General features: G+C 38.8%; 1 protein-coding gene across 4 annotated transcripts in view; it reads left to right on the forward strand.

Moving 5' to 3' along the window:
- The window catches only part of WWC3 (WWC family member 3), a 102338-nt gene that overhangs the window by 62637 nt on the left and 15030 nt on the right, over positions 1-24671 (forward strand). For 3 of the 4 annotated variants that reach the window (XM_065643017.1, XM_065643023.1, XM_065643030.1), the window contains exons 9-14: positions 8712-8954; positions 12249-12338; positions 13474-14048; positions 20241-20361; positions 21136-21210; positions 22199-22285. In XM_065643017.1, the coding sequence (XP_065499089.1) occupies positions 8712-8954; positions 12249-12338; positions 13474-14048; positions 20241-20361; positions 21136-21210; positions 22199-22285 (1191 nt within the window). The remainder of the gene's footprint in view (positions 1-8711; positions 8955-12248; positions 12339-13473; positions 14049-20240; positions 20362-21135; positions 21211-22198; positions 22286-24671) is intronic. The other variant, XM_065643039.1, reaches the window with a different exon arrangement.

Genomic DNA, 24671 nt, shown 5'->3' on the forward strand with positions numbered 1-24671 from the left:
GCAGAAATTCCTGTAAGATAAATGAAGATGTTCAGAACAGAACAAAAGAGTACATGAAAATAAATGTTGAGATTGAAAAAGAAAATCTGACCAAAAAAAAAGTTGAAACAGAGAAAGTCTTCACCAAGTCCTTCAATCTAATTGCTTATTGTAAGTATTTATTTTGTGAAGGTCAGTTTTGCAGTGTTTTTCATGGCTTTGTAAAAGTAATCTATCCTTATTTTATACTATTTTAGAAATACTATCTACTAATATAGTTTAGCAAGTCCTTATTTAACCTCATTGTTTTCAAACCATTTGCCACATATTCAGGAAAATAGTGTAGATATAGATAATGACTTGAACACAGTAATTTCATGCACAGACTATTTTAATTTGTGTTGACATAACATTCTCTTATTAGAATTGACTGACGTTTAGAAGGATTCTATACAGTTAACTTTGAAAACCTTAGTGTTTGTTTTTTGGAGTTAAGTATTTTTTTTTAGGATTTTTCTTTTTGCTTTTTAATTTTTTAAATTATTTTGACAGTATTTGTCTCTCAGAACAGGGGTTAAAAAAAAGTTCAATACTTTTGGCCTCTTTTTTTTTTTCATATTATGGTGACTATTTGAGGGAAATTGTAATGCTGTCATATGTCTTGGCAGGGATTGGAAGCTTTATAGGCAATTTGCCATTTTTGTTCTTGGAAAATTTACCCACATTTGGATGCAATTCAGGCTTTAAAAAAAAAAAGTGCAGGCATGTTAGAGATACACAGTTAAATCTTCAGGATTTGTAACTGGAATAAAAGTTTGCATTGTAAAATATGGCATGTGAATATCAGTGACTATTACCTAAAAAAGGTTAAATAATTGGGGGGGGAAAAAGGCAAAACAAAAACCCGTCCTGTTTGGTCAGATGCTTAATCCTTAGCAATTAATAGTCCAGTGATAATAATTTAGGGTTTCATCACAGTTGCCGAAAGAAAGAGGAGAGAGTTTAGTTCTTTGCTGTTTAGTTTAGCAGAGCCACTGGTGCTGTGAGGATTGTATTAACTGTTTTCTGACATACCTCGTCTATGTGCTTTTCCAAAACAATTCTCTTTTTGTGTGTAATTGCAAGGAAAAGATTCAGTGGTGAGGTGGTTTGTTTGTTTGTTTTTGGTAGCAGAAGCATTTCTCATCTGAAAATGCCGAACATTTATTTGTACATGGAATGCAGTATTTCTGAGCGTCAAAAGTGAGCTGGGGTTTGATGTGCAGAAAATGTGGGTAACTAACCTTCCAACTAGAGGATAGTAATTGCAGTAAGGGTAGTTTTGCTGTCCCGGGCTAGCTTCTCTGACAATGGTCTGTTATTTAGCAAAAACATGTTAGTTACTTCAAAATAGTGGCCTTATTCTGCCCAGAATGTTGCACGGAAGTAATCAGCTTTTGACTTTCGAGTGGAACTGCACAAAGTTCATTGCCCCTACCGGTTATCTCTGTGGTTGCATTCTTCATTTATCATGCATTCCTTCGCCTTAGCTTGCTGGCACTTCTGTAGGGCTTTTGTCTCTACTAAATATCTTTGTGTTCGTTCTCCCTTGGCTGGTGAAATATCTACTGTTAGTGCACAGTGTGGGTGATGGAATGTGCTGCGATGGATTAAAATCTACGAAGTAGAAAATGAAAATGCTACAGTATGTCACAACTGTAAAGCAGTATATTATGACTACTTGCTTGTCAAACAGGGTGTGGAAACATATAGCAAATGAGCACAACAGACAAACTGTCTTATTTCCATGTTTTAATGGGAGACTTTTAAAATACACTGTTGGAGAAAAGTATATATTTTCCCTTAAAGGAAAGCAGGATAAAAAGCCCCAGAAACTGAAGGGGAGTGTGTTGCATTTTAGTCACTCTTGTGAATCTAGCTAGATCATAGAGATCTAGATACAAGCAGAATATTTGCCATATGTAGTAAAGAAGTTTTTAAAAATAAAAATATGTTCTCTGTATGTGGTGTCTTAGCAAGGAAATGCAGTGTTGGGATTTCTGAATGAACTGTCTTGAGGAATTCGGCAGATGAGACCTGGTGATAGTAGAAAATTTGGCTTATACTCTCCAAATATTTCTCCTCCCTCATAAAAGATAATTTGATTTTAATTCCTCCTTCAAAAATCTCTCTGACTACTGAGTGGTTTGGCCTTTGCATAAGTTAAGGCATTCACAGAGCTTTTTTCTTTTTTTCCCCTTCAGTTTCCCACTGGAAGGAAGTTGGATAATTTGCAATTTAATTTTTCCCATGGGTATATCTTCAGATGTTGTGAGCTGTGGGTTCTGACATCTTCAGCACGCTGGGGAAGAGGCCCCTCTTTCCAGCGTCTGGTCCAGGCTCTGGGAGGAGGCATGGAAATTCTACCTTTAACCCGCCAGTCATGCTGAAGAGATACTCAATCACTTTTCTTCTGCTCTTTACTCTTCTCTTCCACCCATTATTCTTAAATAAACTGTACCTCATTTCCATGAAATTTCTTCTCTCTGATCTATCAGTGTGGCCTTCCAGAGAAGCAGGAGGGAGGGAGGACGGTCTTTTTGAACAGACCAGCCCCAAGCTGCCTGGATAAATACCGTTTTCAGTTTCAGTTGCTATTTCGGTGGGACCACCTCTCATGAAAGCATTTGCACACCGGAAAGCGTACCCCTCAAGCACAAGTTGTGCAGTTCAGTGTAATGAGTGCATGAAGTGTATTAGCAAAGGATCAAGAAATGTCATTGCTGCAGTGCCTCATAATTGTATTAATAGATGAAAAATGATCTCTCCAATGAAAGGCACTAAAATTGTTAATTGTGATTTTTTTTTTTAATAATCCAGTCTTGATGGTAGCTGACTTTAATGAACGAATATATCCAAGCATCTTCAAACAGTTTACCTAATTTGCGTGCAAAAGCAGCAATTTGTTTATAGCTTCTGTAGATTTGAATTCTGAATTCAAATCCCTGAATCTGATTTCAAATATGTTACTTTTCTATTAAATTGTTTAAATCACACAGTGGCTGTCAACAGATTTATTTTAGCCTTGAAAAAAGCTGCCTCCTCAACTGTGCTTAATATTTCCACATTCCCTTTAAGAATGTTATTTCTTTATTTTCAGTATAGTTGCTGAATAGTTACTTTGTTGCAAATTTGTTGTCCTGTTACCCAAATTAATTTTTAGTTGAGCTTTTAAAAGCACTAGCAGAAACATGTCAGTGCAGTGTGTGCCTGTACTGACAAAATGCATGTTGGTTTGACATTGATAGTAACATTCCAGTACTGGTACAATAACATGGTCAAGTATTTCCTGGTAAAATTCATCTTGTGTAGGCGGGTTTCAAAGTGAAATTCAGTGGATTTGTATGATTTATTCTGCTAAACTAATCTGAAAATCTGATTTAGGAATGAAGTAATTTGGCTGATATCACATAAATACCTGGCTCAGACATGTCAGCTAAACCTAAATCTCCTAGTGTCAGTTTTTAAACATAAAGCTTTTTCTTTGGGTTATAAAGAGAGATGAGCCATGCTCTTGAACTACCGTTAAAGTTTTCGTTATATCAGTTTACGGGTGAATTGGGGAAAAAAACCTAATTCCTCTCCTCCTTTGCTTTTAGCGGGCTTTGCAGTTTTCCTCAAGGTGAATACTTAATTTTCTCTGCAAAATGCCAGTGGACTCTAAAGGTTTCATGAGCGTCCTAAGCCAGTTTAAGACCTCCTTGTTATTGAATCAGGCTGCCAGGAAGGCTGGATATTCTACAGAGCGCACTCTGGTTGTCCGCCCAAGCCACAGTGGCACATACTTGCAGGAGCAGCCAAAGTAGACACAGTGGAGAAATTTTGTGAGCGTTTGGCTGAGTTCCCCAGCTTCTTGTACTTTCCATTTCTTTCTTCCCCTTTCTCTAGCCTTTACCCTCTTTGGATATAAATCATAATCCACTCTCAAGAGGGTCTGTAAATACCAGAAATTGCGGAGTTCTTGCACCTTTCATTGTGTGTCTTCAGTCCCACAGCCACCTCCTCTGGGTATTGCATGTGGGAGAAGTTCCTTGTTACCTGAAGTGGCAGAGAATGGGGCCCCATTATAAGCCTAAGAAAAAGAGTAAGGTGGGCTGATTTATGTTGATCATCTCTGTATTTTTGTGTGATCTTAGCCACCATTCTCCTCCAAATCATAACTGCGAATTTTTTTTTTCTTTATCCCCACTGATCTTCCTATTCTACAGGTGACAAAGGCCTCAGCTGTAGAGTGGTCTGATATGTCACACAAAAGTCTAGACATGTAAATGTAAGGAGGCATTGGGTTGTTTTGTTTTGTTCCTTGGAAAATTCAAATAAAGTAAGTTTGAAGAACTTGTTTAAGCTAGAAAGACCAGAACTTGTAGTTTAGGAAGTGCCAGCTATAGGATACCCATAATTTGTCCCTTTAATGAGCGTGAGTTAGGACCTTTCTATTCCTCCAGAGTATTTCTCTGCCCAAGACACCTGTCTTTGTTCATAATATGAATAAGAGACTGGACAACGCCCTCAGACACGTGATGTGAACTGTGGGGTTGTCCTGTGCAGGGACAGGAGTTGGACTCGATGACCCTTGTCGGTCCCTTCCAACTCAGGACATTCTATGATTCTAATGGTGTAAATGTCAGGTTCATTGTAATTGTAAATCAAACATTTTGTGTCACAAAAAAGTGGTTTTTACTTTCATCTTGCTTCTCATGCTATATTTTAATAAATAACCTCTTCTAAGCTGAAATGTTCTTGAGCTCAGCAGTATAATTTCATTAGTGCTGGGTTCAGGTAGCAGTCTTGAAGGTGAGGTTTTAGACACTAACAAAACCTTTTGGGTTCCCCAGATATTTTGAATGACAGAAGGGTTGCCCTGTTTTGTCTAAGGGTGGCGTTGTGTAGAGATATAACAATTCAGACATGCTATAAATTCTGAAAATACATGCTTTTTTGCCCCCATGATGTAGTTTGTGTAGTAGTGTCTGTACTGATCTCCACCCTCATGCTGTGCCTACATTATCCTGGGCTGGGCATCATTCTAGCTGTAATACGTAAGTATGGCCGTTTCAGGGCAAGTTTGCCATTTCAAATTGGTGTTTACTTAAGATCATCAGGTTAAACCTTTGTCATCCCGTCTGTGTCCCTCTTGCTTTTCTGCTTAACAGGAGCTATTATATTCATCTATTTGAAATTTTTCAATACTGAAATAAGCAGCAAGTCGGGCTGCCTACCTAGGAAACCAGTCATTTGATACCACCTACTTGAGGGTGGAATGCAAGCTCCTCAGCGCTTGTTATGCAAGGATGGGAATGGGCAAAATGCCTGGAATGTTGATGGCTCAAAATTAACTGTTTTTTCCCCTGGAATATGTTAAATTGCTGTATCAGTAAGGACCTCAGTGTCTGACATTAGGCCAGATAAAAGTATTCTTTTGCGGTTACTACACTTTAGAAGTTGTATCTTAAAAAATACCTGGTAGAAAGGAAAAATGTGTTTGAGAAACAGAAGCTTTGTAAAGGATCCTAAATATTTTTTTTTTCCTTTAAATTGCAGCCTATGTCAAGTCATTGATTTATTTAAGTGGGTTTTTAAGCTAGGTGAATATATGCACTGAGTCTCAAAACTCAAAACAGACACTTTTTTGTAACACGAGCAATGAGAATGGCTGGTGTAGTACGGGTATAAAATCTGGCATGGGCAAGTACAGTGAAATTGCTTCTTTAGGCATTTATTATGTTTGAAGGAAAGCTTGTGTTGGGAGAATTCAAACTGCAATTATGGAACACGGTTAAGAGGATTTTTATTATGTTTTTAGCAGAACTGAGCATGACTCCTCAGATATTTTTCTTAGGTTTGAGTGAGTAAGGCCATAAAAGCCTTAGGGATGTTTTCTAGCCAAGGAGATAAATTTTTAAAAGTTTATCACTGGTAGCTTTTTGGAACAACTTGCCGTACAGAGGGAGTCCTCAGGGGAAAGCAAGCAACAGAATTCCCCCAAAACTTTGGTTTGTTTGCAGGAAATGCAGGTTGCAGAAAACTGGCCTACTGGATTCCTGCATTATGTAGTGTTTTGCAAGTGCTTTTTCTTTGCTTAAAGGGAAAACTTAGAGACAAGAAGAGCTAGCTGAAATGCTGAGAGTGTCAAGGGAATCAAAGTAAATACCTAATCAGATTTTGGAACTCTTGAGTGATACAAACCTTTTCCACAGCTGTACTTTTAATAACAGTATAATTAAGTTACTCTATGAGAACTTCCTACTTTCAAAGCGTCATCATAACTGAAATCGAGGGGGGGAAAAAACCAAACTTTAAACTGGAATCTCATACACAAAGGGAGTTACGTGCTCTCAGCGAGCTCAAGAGTCTAAATTAAAACCTCCTGTATTGAGGGTTGTGTTTTACTCTAGGCTGAGTTGATTTGGGTTAACTGGTGCTGAAAGGGGGAATCCGACCTTCCCCTCTTGCCTGTATTAGCACTTCTTTGGTCCTATGGTCAGCTTCTTCACCAGCTCACTCTGCCTTAGAAAAATAGGGAGCAAAGCAATTGTGTTGAAATGAAGAAGAGGATCAGTGCTTCAGCGGTCTTATAAAACAACCTGGAGACTTCACCAGGCACATCTCCTCTCCTTTCATCCATGAGCTGTGTAGGAGCTTGTGAACACCGTCACTCAAACACATTGCCAGGGCTCATCTGATTCATACTCGCTTGGCAAACTGTGATAACCCAATTGTACCTGAATTCTGTAAATCTGCTGAAAGGACTTTGAGCTCCCATTCGTTTAATTTGGCACTGAACACTTGAAAATCAAGCCGTATACGCCTTCAGGAGTGTTTACTGAGTATTTAGCAGCCTGGGTAGGAGAGAGGAGGGATCCTGACTCTGCTTGCTCTTCCTGGCCCTGAGGTTTGGTGGATGGGGCGAGGTGTTCACCAGGAAGCTGCATCTGGAATTCATACACAATAGCCGAGGCATGAAATATGTCGACTATACATATCAATTCACAATGGCGCTTTCAGTAGCTTCTGGCAGGAAGTTGGTTATTAATGCAAGGAGGAGGAAATGGTATCGAAGGATTCGATAAAGTATTCTCCTTTAGACTAAAATGTAACATAATATCCAAGGTCTTTACTTGCTGTAAATGTAATCTAAGGGGAAAAAAATCTATTTGACAAAATTCACAGTTAAATTCCTATTCATATATGAATGCAGTCATTGCGAAATGACTTATATTTTATTTCCCTTCCCCTGATAATAAGATAGCTAAATACTTTCCAGATGTCAGGATGCAATAAACATTGCATGAAGTTTTGTTTTCAGATGGGGAAAACCCATGTCGTATCTATGCATTTTCTTTTAAACACATGTTAGCACACTGCGGGTCTTCTGTCTGCTTGTTATGTGTTTTTTACCTTGCTTTGTTTATTATGGTTTTTTTTTTTTTCTTAACAGGTATTTTGGAAAAAAGATTACTTAAACTAGCTTACCAAAAGAATGAATGCCTTTCCTGCTTTTATGGCTGGCTTTAAATGTGTTTTAATTTATTTATTTAAAGGATGATAATCTTTTATGGTGCACCAGACTTTGAATGCTGCCGTTTCAAAGTGAAGATGAAACTGAGGTGTACAACTGCTTAACTGTTGTACAGTTCTTTAGTTTGAGATATTCAAAAATCAGAAAGCTAGATTTTTCTCTATTTACTTTTCATTTTAACTGTAACATTCTTAAGTGTCTAAATTGCCCATTGTAAGACAAACATAAATACTTAGCAGTAGAGGAAGTGTTTTCCCTGTTATCCTTATATACCTTTTGATTTCACCAAAAGAAACATTTATGAAATTTATAGCTTTAGCATTCTTTGTAGTATTTATAAGAATTTGAAATTTGTTTTTAGCAGAATGTTCTCTTAAAATGTCAGCTATGGAATTATTCTCACAACTGTTGTTTTGTGTAGTGGTTCAGCATATTGAGATACAGGAAAATATTTTTGGCTATAAAGCCTACTACGAATCAAGTTAGGTTATTTAATTGCTTGATTTGATGATGGACCCGTCTAAAGCCACCTATATTTTGTAACCAGTAAATCTTCTCCAGATGTATGTTTTTGTTTTACTGATAGCTTATTTATTCTTAAAATTTTGTCATCAGTAAGGACTGCCTCGTATTTTCAGCCCCTTAAACCATTCCTCTGCTGAGGTGGAACATGAATATACAGACCTATTATCGCTAGATAAGCATCTCCCCTTCATGCCCTTTAACTGCTCACTGCACTTTTGAAATCCCAAGTTAAGATCTGAGTGGAAGAATGAGGAACGAAAGGATGTTCGACTTTAATGAGCTGTACAGGCAGCAGACTCAAGAGCTCTAAAATATTAATTCACTTATTACATAATGGGAAAGCTGTGAAGACAGGTTTTGTCCATGCGATAGATGAAGGTGCTGTAGTTCTTAAACAGCTGCACACTTAGGAGCACTTGCAGTTCTTTAGTATTTTAAAAATACATAGAAAACAAACAAACAAAAAAAACCCCCACCCAAAAACCAGGAACAATCAATCCTTCCAAACTTCTCTGAATTTTCTTGTTTTGAAATTTAAAGGAAAAAAGTCACATAAGTCAACAGGCTTTCACCTTTTGGTATTTTTCCTCTTAACTGTCTTCATCTTTGTCACTTCTGAGTTTTGAAATATATTTATCCTCTTTTAAAGAGTTTCGAATATACAACAGCAGCTGGCCTTGCTAGACAATGAATCCTGGCCAGGAATGGCTGAAGCGGACAGGGACCGTCTTCAGCTTATCAAAGAGAAGGAGGCTCTTCTTCAGGAGCTGCAGCTCATCAGCCAGCAGAGACGATCCCCAGAAGACATTGCACGTTTGGAGGAAGAAAAAAGGCGCTTGGAGGATGAAATTCAACGGGCTCGAGCAACCTCTGCTCATGGGGCCACTGAAAGGTTTGAGAACTCTAATTTTATTATCTGCTGCAACATCCATATAGGTAGTTTCAAAAGGAAGAGTAAGGAATTCCACTGTGTTTAAGAAACAAACAAAAAAATTACATCAGTAGATTGCATTCAGAAAAGGAAGAGACTGCTCCTGACTGCCGTTATTTAATTCTATTTTGAAGTTTTCTGAAGGAGAGTTAGAGTGATGTTGACTAGTTAGTTCTCCTTTCATTTATCTAAAAAGTCTGAATAAGAAGAAGAGATCAGAATAGAGTCATAAAAGCCGATTGGAAAAAGTCTGAATGATATTGTCTGATAACAGAGACCTGAGTAACAGTACCTGGATAGTGATTTTTCTTTTATTTTGCAGTGGAGTAATATTTGTCTCCAAAAGCAGCAAAACAAAGATCCTTTCCTATATTTGGTTTCTGCCTTATAACAGAAAAGTTAAATGAATAAGTTTTTACTACCTTTTGTACACAATTTTTTCTTTTTAATTTGCAGTCCAGCAGTGGGAGCACATCCCAACTCTGACATTTGGGGAACACAGTAAACAGAGTCATTCTTGAAAACTTAAATATCAAGTTATATGTAAAAACCAAAAAAAACCAGAAGATATTAATGGAGAAACACTGTGTTTATTTTAACGTTGCCCAGTTTTTCCTGTAGCCAAATAAATGGACAAAACCTCTTAACCTCTTCTTGTTACCATAGACTGCTTCCAGTGAAAGCAAGAAAGTTCTTGCTATTGTTTCCCAGACTCACTTCTTTTAAATAGTGGTAAAAAGCCAGGTTTGACACTAGAGGAAAACTACATGAACCAGCTTTAATGTGATCTGTGTAAAGCGTTATAGTAAAGGTTAATATTTACATAATTGAGACACTTTTAAAGTATTTGGAATTGCCTTCCATATAAAAATTTCGAGAACTTCATTTCCTTTGAAAAGGCTTACTTCAGACAGTAAATTCAGGCAATAAAGAGAAAATTCTCAGGCAATAAAGGGAAAATTCACAGCCAACCAACAGTGCAGTGTTATATATTTTGCAATTTTTGCAATATTGTTACATTGCCTTTCCAGCTTAAACTGACAGAAAAGGGAGTTCACTTTACACTGCAGTGTAGTAAGTTTTATTTGTTGGTTTTGGGCTCTCATGTTAGGTAGTGCATACTATGTTGGCGAGAAGGCCAAGCTATTTTTCCATGTAGTTCATGCTGTGGAAACCAGCGTTCCAATGTGATACTTGATATTTCAAATGCTAGCAAAAAGTTGAGTAGAAGTTAGAATAATACTGAAGGGCACTCTCTTTTTGTATAACAGATCGGGGGAAAGCTTAACTATTAGTATCCTTAATTTGTTTTGGGCTCAGGAATAGTCAAAATCGTTCCTAGTTCTGCTTTTCTCCTTCCACTTTCTCCTAATTGTGAAATACCAAGAAGTTTTCTCTTTAAATAATTGCCAGTTCTGTTCTGTTCCTGAGTTTTAAAGGCAGTGAGTTACGTGCAGATCAGAACTAACTTAAAATCTGTGTGACAAAGGTGGTGTGGTTGTGGTTTTGTGGGGTTTTCTCTGTGTGTGTTTCTTTTTTTGGTTTGTTTGTTTTGTTTTGTGTGTTTGTTTTTGTTTTGGGTTTTTTGTTTGTTGTGGTTTTTTTTCTTTTTAAAGGTTGACTGGCAGCCTTAGTTGAAGTCATCTCTTGCCCTTTAGCACTGGTACCTACCTTACAGCATTGATGACTGCAGAGTGTATGTTCCTAAGTTTGTTTTTTAAAGCAGACAGTGTGGATGCCCTTTCTTTCCCCTGCAAGCTTTTGAATCAGTTAAGTTTCTTGCATCCACTCGTCTTTTTCTTTTGCTTCCTGCGTGCAGTGCCGGTATGAAGTACATTTTCATTGCTGAGCTGCAGCCTTCCCTGCACCACTTGGTTTACCTGGTCTGGCATCTGTGCAAGCAGGAGAAAAGTTTCAGGGTTGCACAAGCTGGGGTGTGTGGCATCTGCCGTGAGGGTACGATAAATGGAGCCCTCCCAGAGGGCGGTGGGGTTGCTGGAGCGCAGCGCTACAGCCCCTTGCCAGCATATGAATTGATGGAGTTGGAAGCCAAGAAGTTGAGAGATTTATGTTTTTACTGCTAACAAAGACATATTTTTTTCATATCTTAACCGTCCAAAGTTTATTGAAACTAATGCTGCTATTTTGTTTTATGGAGAAGGACTCCCTTTTTGTCAATGGTTTTTTTTTTTTTCTATCTTGCCCATCAACATGTTGGATTCTAACAGCTGTCGTTGCAGTTGAGGAAGGTCTGAAGCACTCAAATAAATTTGATCTCCTGTCTCCAAACTGTCTGTCAGAACCCCAATTTCTAGCCAACTTGTGAACCCAAGGCTGGAACAGTAACTTTCTTGGACATACAAATATACAACACAGAACAGATTACCACTCAGATTTTATTTTGAAGTTCAGTGGTTAGGCTTGGAAAAACAAACCACCAAGAATACTTATCATTCTGGATCCAGGAAAAGAATAAATGTGATATCAATAGATAAAATATGTTCTTAGAAGTTTTAATAATCTCAAAATACAGAATTTAAGATAGTGTATAGGTATGTGAGACTGACAGCGTTATAGGTACATTCCATTTGTGTTCTGGCAGTGGTACTGAGTAATTCAGCTGCTTAGAATAGGCAAAAAGTAAGTTGCACTGAGAGGTTTTTGTCATAATTTAGTATTCAAAATGCTGTATCACCTGCTTCAATATAATATCTAAATGTACTTGAAACGCCTAGAATTAGAGCTTAAAGCTGAGTTTTATGGTTACTGCTTAACAGAAGTCCTCCAAAAATTTTATCTTTGAAATTTGACACTAATTGGCTTGGAAAATAGGGCTATTTGGAATACTTTTTTCCTCACCAGGTGACAAATGTAGTAGTTCTCTGTATTTTACTGGCACAATCAGGCTGATGCAAGGGAAAAAATATCTTGTAGAGTCTGACGCTTTTACCTAGGACTTTTTATGACTTTGCTAATTGCCGTAATGTATTTTCAACGTCATGACTCTTACATTGCACTTCAATTACTTTTCTTGTCTGGGAATTCTGCTGGAGTCTTGGTTCTTGTGTTCTTGCTGGAATTTCCATTGCTGCAAATGAGCTGTGTAAATTAAAACTTTTCATTAAACAGTGAAACTTCTTTTTATGTTCCAAACTGCAATGCCATGATATTTTTTCTGTACTTGGAAAGTCCCTAGCACTTTTTGAGCACTGCTGTAATGAAGAAAAATAGTAATATGTATCTGTTTAATTACAGGATACTGTTACAGGAAAAGAGAAATTGTTTGCTTATGCAACTAGAAGAAGCTACACGCTTAACCTCATATTTACACTCCCAGTTAAAAAGGTGAGTTATGTAAAACCAGCAGGTTTTGAAGTTTAACTGCAACAGAGAATAATATTAATAATCTATAAAGTTTATCTTTGACACTTTTATGTATGTGTGCCAAGTAAATTTTTTTGTACTAAACTTATATAATTTGGTCTGGGGAATGTGATGACTTGGATGGAGTTTTATAAATAGTGTTAGCAATGGCTATTTAGACTAGATTATTATCTGTATTAAGGAATTTTATATGTTATCTTACTTTCTGGAAAGAAGATACATACTTAAAACCCGTGGCAATATTACTACAGTTTTACTAATATGACGATAACATTCTTTTAAGTTCTGTGAGGTTTAATATTCTGATACCTTCTACAAAGGAGTGGGTTTTGATCCCTGGTGAGATGACAACATTTTGCCATTTAAATATGAGAATGTGCTAAGACCCACACAGAAGCCCAGAATGTTTTGCATATTCACACTCGCAGCTGCCTTTTTAGATGCAGCTCTTGGGGATTCCTCAGCTCAACACCATGCCAACATCAAAAGCTCAGTTCCTGCTGTTTCTCACTTCATCTCCCTCTGTCACTTATATTCTCCTCTCCCTAACTGTGTGAGAGTGCTAAAAGGAACTGGAATGGGATTCATCCTAAACTCTTTTTTTTTATTTTGCACTGGAAAAACCTGTGAGGGTGAGGCTTACACAGCAGACTTTCCAAATCCCGTCTCACTTCCTCTCCCTGATATGTTTATGACCAGTCATTAACGTAAATTCAAGCTGGATCATGGTAATATACCCTTCCTGGCTTTACATTGACTGCACTGGTCCAAATCCTGTGCTGGCCTCCTTTCTGCCAAATTATGGCTACTTACACATTGGAGGAAAGAGCAGGCTTGTCCTCTTGGACCCTTTGTCTTCAGGCACGTGGTCCCGATTCAGTTGTCACTTGCACTGTTGCAGTCATGGTTGTGCTTGAGGCCAGGGCAGGAGGCAGGAGCTAGACCTTAAAATGCCAAATCATCTCTCCGCATCACTGTACTGAATACACGTAAAATTGCTTGTGTAATCTGGATTGACGTTTTTATGTCTGTGCCGGTGTTTCTGATTATATTCGAAAGGGCCTTTTTTTGTTTTCTCTTTCTTTCCCTGGCGCAGTCTGTCAGCTAGCACCCTCACAATGTCCTCTGGCAGCAGCAGGGGATCCCTGGCCTCCAGTCGAGGATCCTTGGCCTCCAGCAGAGGTTCTCTCAGCTCGGTCAGCTTTACAGACATCTATGGCCTTCCACAGTATGACAAATCAGACGGTGTTACAGACTACGGGCAGCATTTACGCTTCGACATAATCCCCTTTGAATCTCTCACGAAGGATGTGCCCTACGCTGATCCCATTGGACACTCGAATTTCAATAAGCAGCGGAGGTCTCTGGATACCCCGCAGTCCCTGGCGTCCCTGTCATCGCGGTCCTCCTTGTCATCACTGTCCCCTCCAAGCTCACCTCTGGACACCCCGTTTCTCTCTGCATCTCGAGATTCCCCTTTGGCTCAGATGTCGGAAGGTTTTGAGGAGATGGCAAGCATAGGAGCCCTGGAAATGCTCAGGGCTCAGACCACAGTGTTGGGTGACGATGATACACAAGGGACGAGCTCATCTCAGACGTCCACTTACCCTGTGGATAATGAAGGGCTGCGAGAAATGGGACCACAGCTGACTGCTGTCCAAACTAGTGGAGGTGAGTTTCTGGATATTATTGTTTTCTCACATTATCACAGAAAATGTCACACAAACCTAAATATACTAGCAGAGTAAAGATGGTTCCTCAGTTTTGCTGCTTCTGTTTCCATCAGTTAAAAATTACACCAAACAACCAAACAAAAACCTGCAAAACCTCAAGCTTTAGATTTAGGGCAAAGAGGTGAAAGAGTAGAGAAATCCTTGTAAATCGATCTTAAAATAGTGGTGAATTGGGTAGAAGAAAGGGAATGGAATATGGACTGATTTTGGAGTACAGCATGTCAAAGTATTTTGGTCTTGGATTGAGAATTAGTAAAAATGTGTGGTTTAGTTAAGCCTGAGGCCCCTGGTTGTGCCCAGGTTGCCATTATTCTGATAACTTAAAGCCACACAAGTTGAGGGGAGACAGGGGAGAAAAACAAACAAACCCAACAAACAAAACCACAAAACCGGGCATGAGGTGATGCTGCTGGCTGTGCTTGAAGGCTGACTGATTCCAGACTGAATTCATACCCACCCCAGACCAGGTGTCCACGTCCAAGTTCTGCAATGGAGCAGAAGCCCCAGTGGCACGGCAGTGTTGAGTGCATGGTGTGCTGTGCTCAGCAAAGAGCTTTGTCAGGCAAGGAACATGTTTTGTTGGGGGTGTGTGAGAAGTTAAGCATCCACTTGAGTTGGTCGTCTCAGAGAACCTGCAATCTGTGGTCGCAGAGGAGCAATATGTCCAGTTCTTTCATGATGGTCATAGAATCTTAGAAGAGTTTGGGTTGGAAGGGACCTTCAAAGGCCATCCAGTCCAACCCCCTGCAATGAGCAGGGACATCTGCAACTAGATCAGGTTGCTCAGAGCCCCGTCCAGCCTGGCCTGGAATGTCTCCAGGGATGGGGCATCTGCCACCTCTCTGGGCAACCTGGGACAGTGTTTCACCACCCTCAGTGTGAAAGATTTCTTCCTTGTGACTAAACTGAATCTCCCCTCTTTTAGTTTAAAACCATTACCCCTGGTCCTATCACAACAGGCCCTGCTAAAAAGCCTGTCCCCATCTTTCTTATTTTTAAGTACCAAAAGGCTGCAACAATGTCTCCCTGGAGCCTTCTCTTCTCCAGGCTGAACAACCTCAACTCTCTCAGCCTCTCATCATAGCAGAGATACTGTTTTGTGTTGGCTTGTTTGTATTGCTAATAAAACCATACCAGTAGAGAAGGGCTTTTAGAGAATATTTTTAATATTAAAGGTTGTAATTCCCATTCCATTTCTAAATCCAGAATTCTTCGTTAGTGACTGCATAGAATGTGGTATTCAGGACTTAAGACATCAAGTGTACTTTGAAATATAACCAGAAAATGTGTCGTGTTACCCTACCAAAATCTTATTTGTCAAGGGACAATGAGAAGGGCCATTGACAGTATGTAAGGAAAAGGTTTCAGCTTTTTATTTTTAAAAGAAAATGTCACCACTGTGCTAAAAAGCCTGTATTGTTCAAACAGCATTTGAGTATAGACTTAACTATTTTCCTTAACACAGCGAGCACTGCCAGAAGATACTGATGTAGAATTTACGTCTACTAGATGTAAACATTTCTAGTGCCTACATTGTGGCATTCAGACCAAAATAAACAGAATTCCAGGGACCAGCATGTAAGCTTGTGCTTAAATTCGTGCCATGAAGGGGCTTCCTGAGGCTTGCTTTAAACCTCAGATCAGACCACAGCGTGTCTTCACCCATCGTGTTAAGTGAAACTATGTTAGTAGTTCATTTATAGCTCATATGTGTTTCCTAAAAGTGAAGGCCTGGTCTGAGGGCCTAGGGAGCAATAGGATGAGGGACAAGTTCTTTGGTTTTTCTTTTCTCCCTTCTCTGCCACGTTTCTGCACAGTTCATGTTTCTGTGAAAACCTCAGGCAGAACATACCTGTGCTACCTGCTGTCGCTGCTACGGTGTCCAGCTCCTAGTCCAGGGGTTCCAGCTTTTCTCTGTGTACAACAGAGTGCCTTGTGTTGCTTTTTGAGGAAGAAGGTATGGTTAAAAGGTAGCTAGGCTGTCTTTTTTTTGAGATTTTTTTATTCTTTTTTAAATATTTGAGTTTTAAAACAATTGCTCAAGAAAAACTTAACCTTTCTGATTTTTGGCTGAAGTAATGACTGCTTTGAGTTCCACACTCACTAGCTGGTGGGTTTGCAATTGTAATGCAGTTGTTTGCGAGTAGCAGTTGAAAGTTTCAAAGTTATTGTGGTTTTATACTATCTTCTTGACGAATTTGATGGAGCATCAAGGTCCTGTAGCATACTTTGGAAACCCACAGGTGTTGTGGAGCTTGGTTTTTGCTAAGGTACTACGCAGTGTGCTTTGCTGCTGCCACCCAATGGTCTGGTAGTGTAATGCGACACTGGAAAAGCCGTAAGTATGAACTGGGACAAATCTTGTGCCTGTTCCTTCACTAGGCAAAATACGAGGTAATTTTTGCAAATTCCAGGGACCGGGTGGTTTAACACTGGATAAACTGCACATACTTTGCACTGAAGCAGCACTTGAGCAAGTTCAAGGAGTTCTTCAGGAACTGCAGTTTTCATGTTCGGTTGCCGATCTGTGTTTTTGTTCTGCATCTGTTTCAGGGACATTCTGTGAAATGTCTTAGCCTGTGTGAATAGAGGGAATATACACGAGAGGTTATATCTGTCCTATTTATAAAGCTGGGAGTGGGAGGAGACATGTTAATAAAATATTGGGCTTTCATATCTTCATTTTTTTTAATTCTCTGTCCTAAAAGTAATCTTTCAAGTGCTAAGTTTCCTTTAATGCCTAAATAATATCTTGTTTGCAAAATATTGTCATAGATCTGAAGGATGATTTATTATTGTGTGCTTTTCGTTTTGTCTTGTTTCTCATGCGGCACAACAGAGAAATTCAGTGTAAGTGAATTACTTATTGCGCTGGTTTTGCCTGTAATTCCCAGTGTGTTGTTCTGTGTGAAGTGTTGGGTTTTTTTGTTTTGTTTTTTCTTTTTTTGAGTTGCATGTGAAGAAACAGGAGATCTTGCTATGTTTGGTTTTGATATTGTGCTGTATCCTGTAATCATTATGGCATACTTAATTCTTTGCTATGTCAACTAAAGAATATATTCATGGCTGTAGTTAAATTCCTGGAAAAAGTATTCTGTGAGGTTCTGCTTTATTATATTGTAGTAATGCCTGACAGCATCATGGTAGGCAAGGTCTGTTTGTGTGTCTGATTTAGTTTTTATGAAAGTCTCTGACTCTCTCATTAGTGCTTTTTGAGCTGGTGTGTGGTATTTGTAATCTCCTAAGGTTCTGAAACATGATGTAGATTTATTTATGTATTTTTTAGCTCTTGAAATCTTGGACACCAGAATTTCCTTTGAAGTTCACTTTTAACTAGTGACACCTGAGAATGTTCTTTTAATCAGGGCTGTTTTATGTTTATCAAGGTTTGGTACCCAGTAGTTCTGGAAATTCATATCTATTCACTGATTTTGTTATTTAAATAAGAAAATGAAAGTTAACTTTCTATCTTAGAGACTTTATTTTTAAACAATTCTTTAGCTTCCAGCATTGGAAGGTCTGTAACTCGTGCCAAACCTTGTTCTAGTTAAGCCAAAATCTGATGTGTCTTTCTTCTTGACCAATTTTTTCCTCTCTCTCTCTCTTTCTGTCCTTTTTTTTTTTTTTTTTTTTTTTGTAGTCAAAGGCATGTTTTGGTGGTTGCATTTCTCCCAAATTCTATGGGATTGTCCACATGTTATCAGATGCTTCCATGGCCTGCAGGCAGCAGGCAAGTCGTTGTCAAGCTACAACATTGTTGTAACATGTCAGTTTTTCATGACATCATATTGGTGCTTCAGAACAATTTTTCCTTGCAGACAAATTGGGAACATGAACCTCCAAAGGAGAGAGCTCATGAGATCTTTCATCTCCTACATCTATACAAAGTGTTCACTTAAAAGGGTGAGCCAAGGGCTTATTTACAAAAAGAAATCTTCCTAGTGTAACTTGTTGAAATTAATACAGAAATTACTGAAGCACTTTTGTATAAATATGATACACTTTTGTTAAGTTCATCCTTTTCCAGTGATGTAAAATTATTGGGATATTTTGATACTAGAAATACTAGATACTACAGGCTGCTACATTTGATTCTGCATAAGTACCTAGTGACAGCACTTATGGAGGTGGGCTCACTAAAGTAAAAGTTCTTAAAAACACAACAAAATTAAACAAACCCACCACTTTATACAAGACGTGCAGAAGAGCACGTGATTCAGACACATTTTCTTTGCTTTCTGTGAGCTAGCTAGAGCTTTGTTCTCATTTGCAGCGAGGGTGAAATGCGTTATACTGCACCACGGTGTGTGATGGGCAGTAAAGATGAGAGGATGTAATTTGAGAACAAAAAGGGTGGCGCTTTCTCCAGGCACAAACACAAATGCAAATTGGGATGTCCCTCGTCAGGAGATAATTTGCTGCGTAGCTGAAGATGGTTAAATCCTTCATTGATTTTGGAGAGGAGGTCTGTAGGGCTACTTATGGATCCAAAAGGACAGAGAACTTCTTTGGGTTTTGGGACATTCTGAGAGACAGAGCCAGGGAATTTTATCTCCAAACAGGACCCTGTGATTTTTGGAACATCTTTTGGGATTTTGAGCTGTTGGTGCCCTGATAAGTACTTTGGGCTACTGAGTTCAGCGCATCCTGTTTGCCAGTCCCACAGCAGGTTAAAGCCAACCTTAGCCAGACACTTTGGTCGACAGTAGCAGCGTGGTTATGTTAATTTGTGAGATTCTTAGTCAAGCTTCAAGTCCTGATGTCTCGTCCTGGTGGTACTTAGGCGTGAGGTGAGATGGGTCCACGCAGGGGGGTGGCTCACTTGTGTCTGTACCTGAGCTGGGCTCTGCAGGTGGAGCTCAGGCCGTGGGCTGGCACTCTGCTGAAGGAAACGTACTGATTAGGTACCAGTGTTTTATTTTTGATGCCTTAAGATAACATGTAACAGCGATACCTAAGCAAGTTGGTACTTGCTTTGAGTAAGGCATGTTTCATCCTTAGGGGCAGTAAGCAGTAAACATCAGCTGGTGCTTGCCTCCCATGTGATGTGCACTGTGCTGCTGTCACTCCAAATGCTGTCTGCTGAAACTGGGAATGCTTCCGTGCTGTCCAAGTTTCTGAGCACGGGCAGAATATCTTCCCCCCTTTTGAAGTGGCACCTCTTTGCTGCAGGTTTTCTGCTTTGAGGACAGTCACTGAGCCTTAAGCAAAAGAGGGGAAAGTTGGCAAAAGTTCTTTGCTGCACAGTGAAGAAACTGCACTTCCAGAAGTCTGTTCAATGGTTCCCTCTAGGATGCGAAAGAAAACAACTTCAAGCTAAGCGCTGTCATTGAAGTGTCAAAACCTTACCTGTACAATTCTTGAGCATTACTATTTGTGCACTTACCATAAAGGATTGGTAGTTCCTGTACCTTCTTGCCTCTGGTATATAAGATAATTTTTGTTGGTATAACATGAAAATGATTGCAGAGTTGCTATTTATGGTGTTGCTCGTGATTTGTGGGAGGATAGAAGAGGGGGTTGAATATTGCTTCCTCCTTCCCCAGTCAGTTTTCAGCGTCATTCACCAAGAATTTGAAAAAACAGTGGTCTGAATGAGTTGGAAAGCACTGTTCCTTTTTGATAATGCCTCAAACTGTAAATAAAAGCTGCCATTATGCGGTGGTGTAAACAGTATGCTTTGAGACTTTGTATTAGGAAACAAATGAGAACAAAACCTCACATTGTTATCTGATAACTTCTTAAAGTAATTAGTCCCTGTGTTTGTTTTCAACCTATTGTATATTCAGTAGGTAAATCTTAAAAGTTTAGGTTATCATATGTACATATGCGGAATTAATGTGGGTCTTCCTCCAGGAGGGATTATTCTACCAGAAAAGCACCATAATAACAATGCAATTGGTTTATACTTAGTCTTGTAATAGAGAAATTAGCCACAAACTTCCTCCCTTAGTTCTCCCACAAAAAATCTCCTGTTGATTGTATTCTAGGTTTTTAACTTTAAGTTACATGAAAAAGCAATGAACTGCATTGGTGCCAACTGTTCTGCTGCTAGTTTTGGTACAATAAATGTTTCTTGTTTAAGAGGTTGCCTTGAGCTGATGTTGTCTTTGCTTTTTCTCCATGACAGCTGTGACTCTGCGAGGAGACAGTGGGAGAAGATCGGAGAGGAGAGCCAGGCGAGTTTCAGCATGTCTCTCAGATCATTCACTGGCTAGTGACAGTGGCGTGTTTGAAGCTTTAAGCAAAAGGTCAGGTGTACAAATGCATAGTAAGCTGGAAATATTCCTGTTCTACCACACAGTCCAAAAGAATTAATTATAAATTTCTAAATACACTTCCAATATTGCTAATTCTTATCAATGTAAGAATATTAGGTTGCATGTTTTAAAGGAAAGAAGCTTTTTACATCCAGTTCCACTGTCGTCTTTGAAAGTGCCAAGTCCCTTTCGCTTTATTGTCTCTTTAACATTTTAACACCATATACTTTTCTCTTGAGATATAGTGTTTTCAGCTCATTAGTCTTAAATCAGGACTTTTATTTCAACCATCTATAGCAATAAAATTATACAGAGTGTGACTTAGAATTCTAAGTAGCATATAATAAAAGTATAACTGCAAGGAAGATTTTTTCAGCAGTTCATGTATTTCTACAACTGTGTAGGTTAACCAAGTGATTGAAGGGTGGGTAAAGGTGTGTTATTTTATACAATTGTTTTAACACAATAAACAATGACTGGGAAGAAGGTAAGATTTTCAGGATGCTAAAGAGAAATGAAAGACAGACTAAATATTAAACTACCATAGATATCTTGAAAGAGGTATTCTAAAAACTCACTTTTAAAAATTGTGAATAACTATTTCTGTGTGTTTTTAAATAGATACCACAATCTCTTCTGTATTACCAGTCCCTCCTCAATTACTAAACAATTGCTTATATCCATAATCACAAAATAAATGTACATTTCATTATGTTTTGATAGCTTAGGTCAGTATGTAGTTTACAGTACTTTCTGTTCCTGCAGGAATGAAGATCTGGAAGAGCCTGTTTATGGTGATGCTGCCAGTAGCGAAGAACCACAAATACATGTTGGTTTTCTGTGAGTAGTCTTACTCCTCTTTCTCCCTGTCAACTCAGCAGGAATTGCTCACTAGTTTTCTTGGTTTGTGTTTATAACTTGTTAATAAACTTAACCACAGTGCATAGTTCTTAGAAGTTTCTGAACCGAAAGCCAAAGTTTAGTGGGTGTACAGATTAGTCATCACATGCCACTTTCTGCCGAGGACGTGCCTTAACCACAGTTCCTTCAGTCCTTTCAATAACAGCTGATAAGAAGGCCTTTGTTAGTTCTTTCAGCAGCATTTTCGTTGTCTGGGCCTTTAGTGAGTGTATGGATATGAGGATACATCTCTGTGTGTGACAGGAGGAGGATGACCTTAGGAAAGTCACAGGTGAAAAGACACAAAACAAAAATACATCTCCCAAATACGGCTTTGAGATCCTGTGCTTAGGGCATGCTATTGTTAGTGGAGCAGCATGGGGAAGGGCAGATTCTAGCAGTGCAAGGCAGGATGTCATGTCTTAACCCTCCAGAATTGCCTCTATCCCTTGGAAAACTAGTTCCCAAGGTTGGGAGTTTTCAAATCTCAACCAGGTTTGTTAGTTCCATTTCAAAATTCGCACTGATGTGAAAGAGCAGGATTTTTTCAGACTGATTTGTCTGATGTAACTGATGTGTTACACGTGCGTGAATGCACATGTATTTGTGGTGTAACTGTTTAAACCAAGGAGTGGATTTTATAAAACCTGTTCACTATGAAGAGTCACAGTAGGGACTATTATTCTTTTCAAGTTGAGTAATGTCTAATTCTCTTAGTTCTGATAAATTTGCTACTGTAGCTAATATTATCAATAACGTTCTGTTATCTGTGTGATATATGTAATTGCTTTTGATTCAAACTGGTTTGAGAGTTTTGTTTAACAGCAAGAGGTGCTTTTACGTTCTTAAAATCTTTGTAGTCTTTCATCTCTATCTTTTAAGCAAAGTCTTGATGCTTGGTGAATAATATAGAAAATTTATTTTCCAGGCATGACAGTGGAAGCGAGTGTCTGTTAGTCCACGTATTACAGCTGAAGAACTTTACTAGTCTAGTTGTTAAAGAAAACTGCAAAATGTAAGCTTATATGTCACCCAAAGTCTGATAATTGCTTGTTGTGTGGCACAATTGAAATATCATAAATGTGTTTGTTTTCATGCAAAATTAAGCCATTTCTGGAGAAGATAGTATGTCTTAGTCTACATGAGGAAAGGGTTAATTTTATGGACATAGGGTCCCTTTTTATAGAACCTCTGTCATAATGGTCAGCTAACAAGCATAGTCTTCTAATGATCTATGTTCTTACATGTCCATTATGCACATGAAAGTTTGTTCAAAAATATTGAAGTCATGCTTCTATCACCCCCATGCCTTCTGGCCAAAAAGCTGTCTACAATATTTGCAGTATTCGAGAAATATTATTTTCTGTACAACTTCTCCACAGCTTATCTGTGATATATCCTAGAAATAAGTTTAGTGTAATTTTCTCAAATTCCTGCTGTCACATGTATATTCATCAGTAAGAGAGATACCTTGCCCTTTATCTTAACAAAAAAAATATGAATAAACCAAAACCTGGACATTTACAGGCTTTCGTGACCATTACAGCTCTCCTTGAATACCTGTGAAACACCTTGCAAAGATAATTTTAACACAACTGTTAGCTGAGAATCAATACAAACGATTGAATTTTTTAAAGCTCTGGTGGCCTGTGCTGCTTTTTTCAAATCCCATATTGCATTATATAGAACATTGCTTAGTTTATTCTAATAAATGTTTCTTCAATAATGGCCATGTTACCATAAAACACAGTCTTATCTAGTGATATGTATCTTAACATATTTTAAAGAAATTTGACCTGTGAAAATTGTTGATCTTTATCTCTGGGAGAGGTTGTTTGAAAACTGTGTAAAATGGAGGTGTGATAGTGTTGTAATGTAAAATAAGCCATTCTATGGGAGCTGTTAAATTGACATACATCTCACTGAGTTGACCTTTGAGAATGCTTGATCTTGCTAACCCTGCACACCTCTAGTGGAAATTCTTCATATCGGTGGGTGCAGCAGTGTCAGTCTTTTGAGTTGTTTTCAGTGTTAGTGCAAGGACATGCCGTAGGGAAAAAATGTGAGTATCAAGTAGTACTCAGCCATATTGCCTTGTGATTAGAAAAAGAAATCAGTGTTGTCTAGAGAAAGTCAAGTAAACTCAACAAGGTAAAAAATTACTCTAGAGGGTTTGTCGGACATTGGCATCAAGGCAATCAGGTGTTGTAAGCAGCATTCAAAAAGGCACTTTTATTCCCCATCCTTCTCTGTTAACTATTTGTGCTGGAATCAATCAGTTGCATGGCTACAGGGTGAATCAATTGATTTGGTCGAAAAAGGCAGTTTTATCGTACTAAAACCAGAAGAAGCTTTTAGCCAGTTTGATGAATACATTCATTGAATCAGAGTTTCTGGGGGCAGCGGGTGTGAACTTACCTGCGGCAGCTGCTGAAGGGAGGGGTTGGATCGCTCTCTTTACAGCACGTAAAGCTGTTGAGCCGTCTGACGCTCCATACGGCAGCGCTGCAGTTCCACCATAATGACCTCTTCCAGTTGTCCTTTTTATTTGCCTGTTTTTGCCATTTATTTGCCTGTTGGTGTCAGCCCTTCTCTGGTGGTGGCATAAGAGTTCATGCAGCTGTGTAGTCAACTTCAGTGAGCCTCTGAGATGGATTTTTCTAATCCTTAAGCCTTATTTTTGCTGGGTTATCTTTTTAACCCAGGTAAGTTTCTAGGCTGGTTCATAGCATGGTTGCATGGAGCTGTTTGCTGGCACAAGGGAAAGTGTGGCAAAAAATAGGATGTTGCAGGGACTGGGCAAGCAGTCAGGACAGGGAGAACACAGAAACTCTTCTCTAAGTAGCTCTGCTGCCTTCTGTTCAGATTAAAATTGTCATGGATTTTGATTTTGGTGTGGAGTCTCAAATGAGATGGTACCAAATATTTAAATTTGTTTTTTAAGACGGCAGGTGGATGCAATGACTGTAGGCTGCTTTTGCTATCCTTTTGTGCTGAGTTTTTTAAGGGAGGTGGAGGGAAAGCCATGCTCAGTGGGCGGAAGGAAGAAATGGCTCAATGACGTGGGGCAATTCAATCACCTAAACATAGGCATGTGTTTCCGTTCGAAATATCACAGCATAGTACCTGGCCTCCAGCTACTGCTGCTTGGGAAGGCTGTAGCTCTCCCATAGATCCTATGTCATATTTGCGAGCTACATGTAGATGCCTCAAATACCTTAGGGCATCTCAATTCCAAACTCCATTGGTGCCTCTGCTTAAGCACCAAGTTAAAAAAAAAATTAGTCGTAGTTAGAAGAAGGTGGGTTTCCAAATCAGCTTTGCAGTTCTTCAGTGTTAAGAACACAAAGTAAATTCCTGTAATGAAGAGGTACCAGAGCAGCTTCTTCACGTAGAAGTTA

Source organism: Caloenas nicobarica, chromosome 1, assembly GCF_036013445.1.
Source record: "Caloenas nicobarica isolate bCalNic1 chromosome 1, bCalNic1.hap1, whole genome shotgun sequence".
Taxonomy (NCBI): domain Eukaryota; kingdom Metazoa; phylum Chordata; class Aves; order Columbiformes; family Columbidae; genus Caloenas; species Caloenas nicobarica.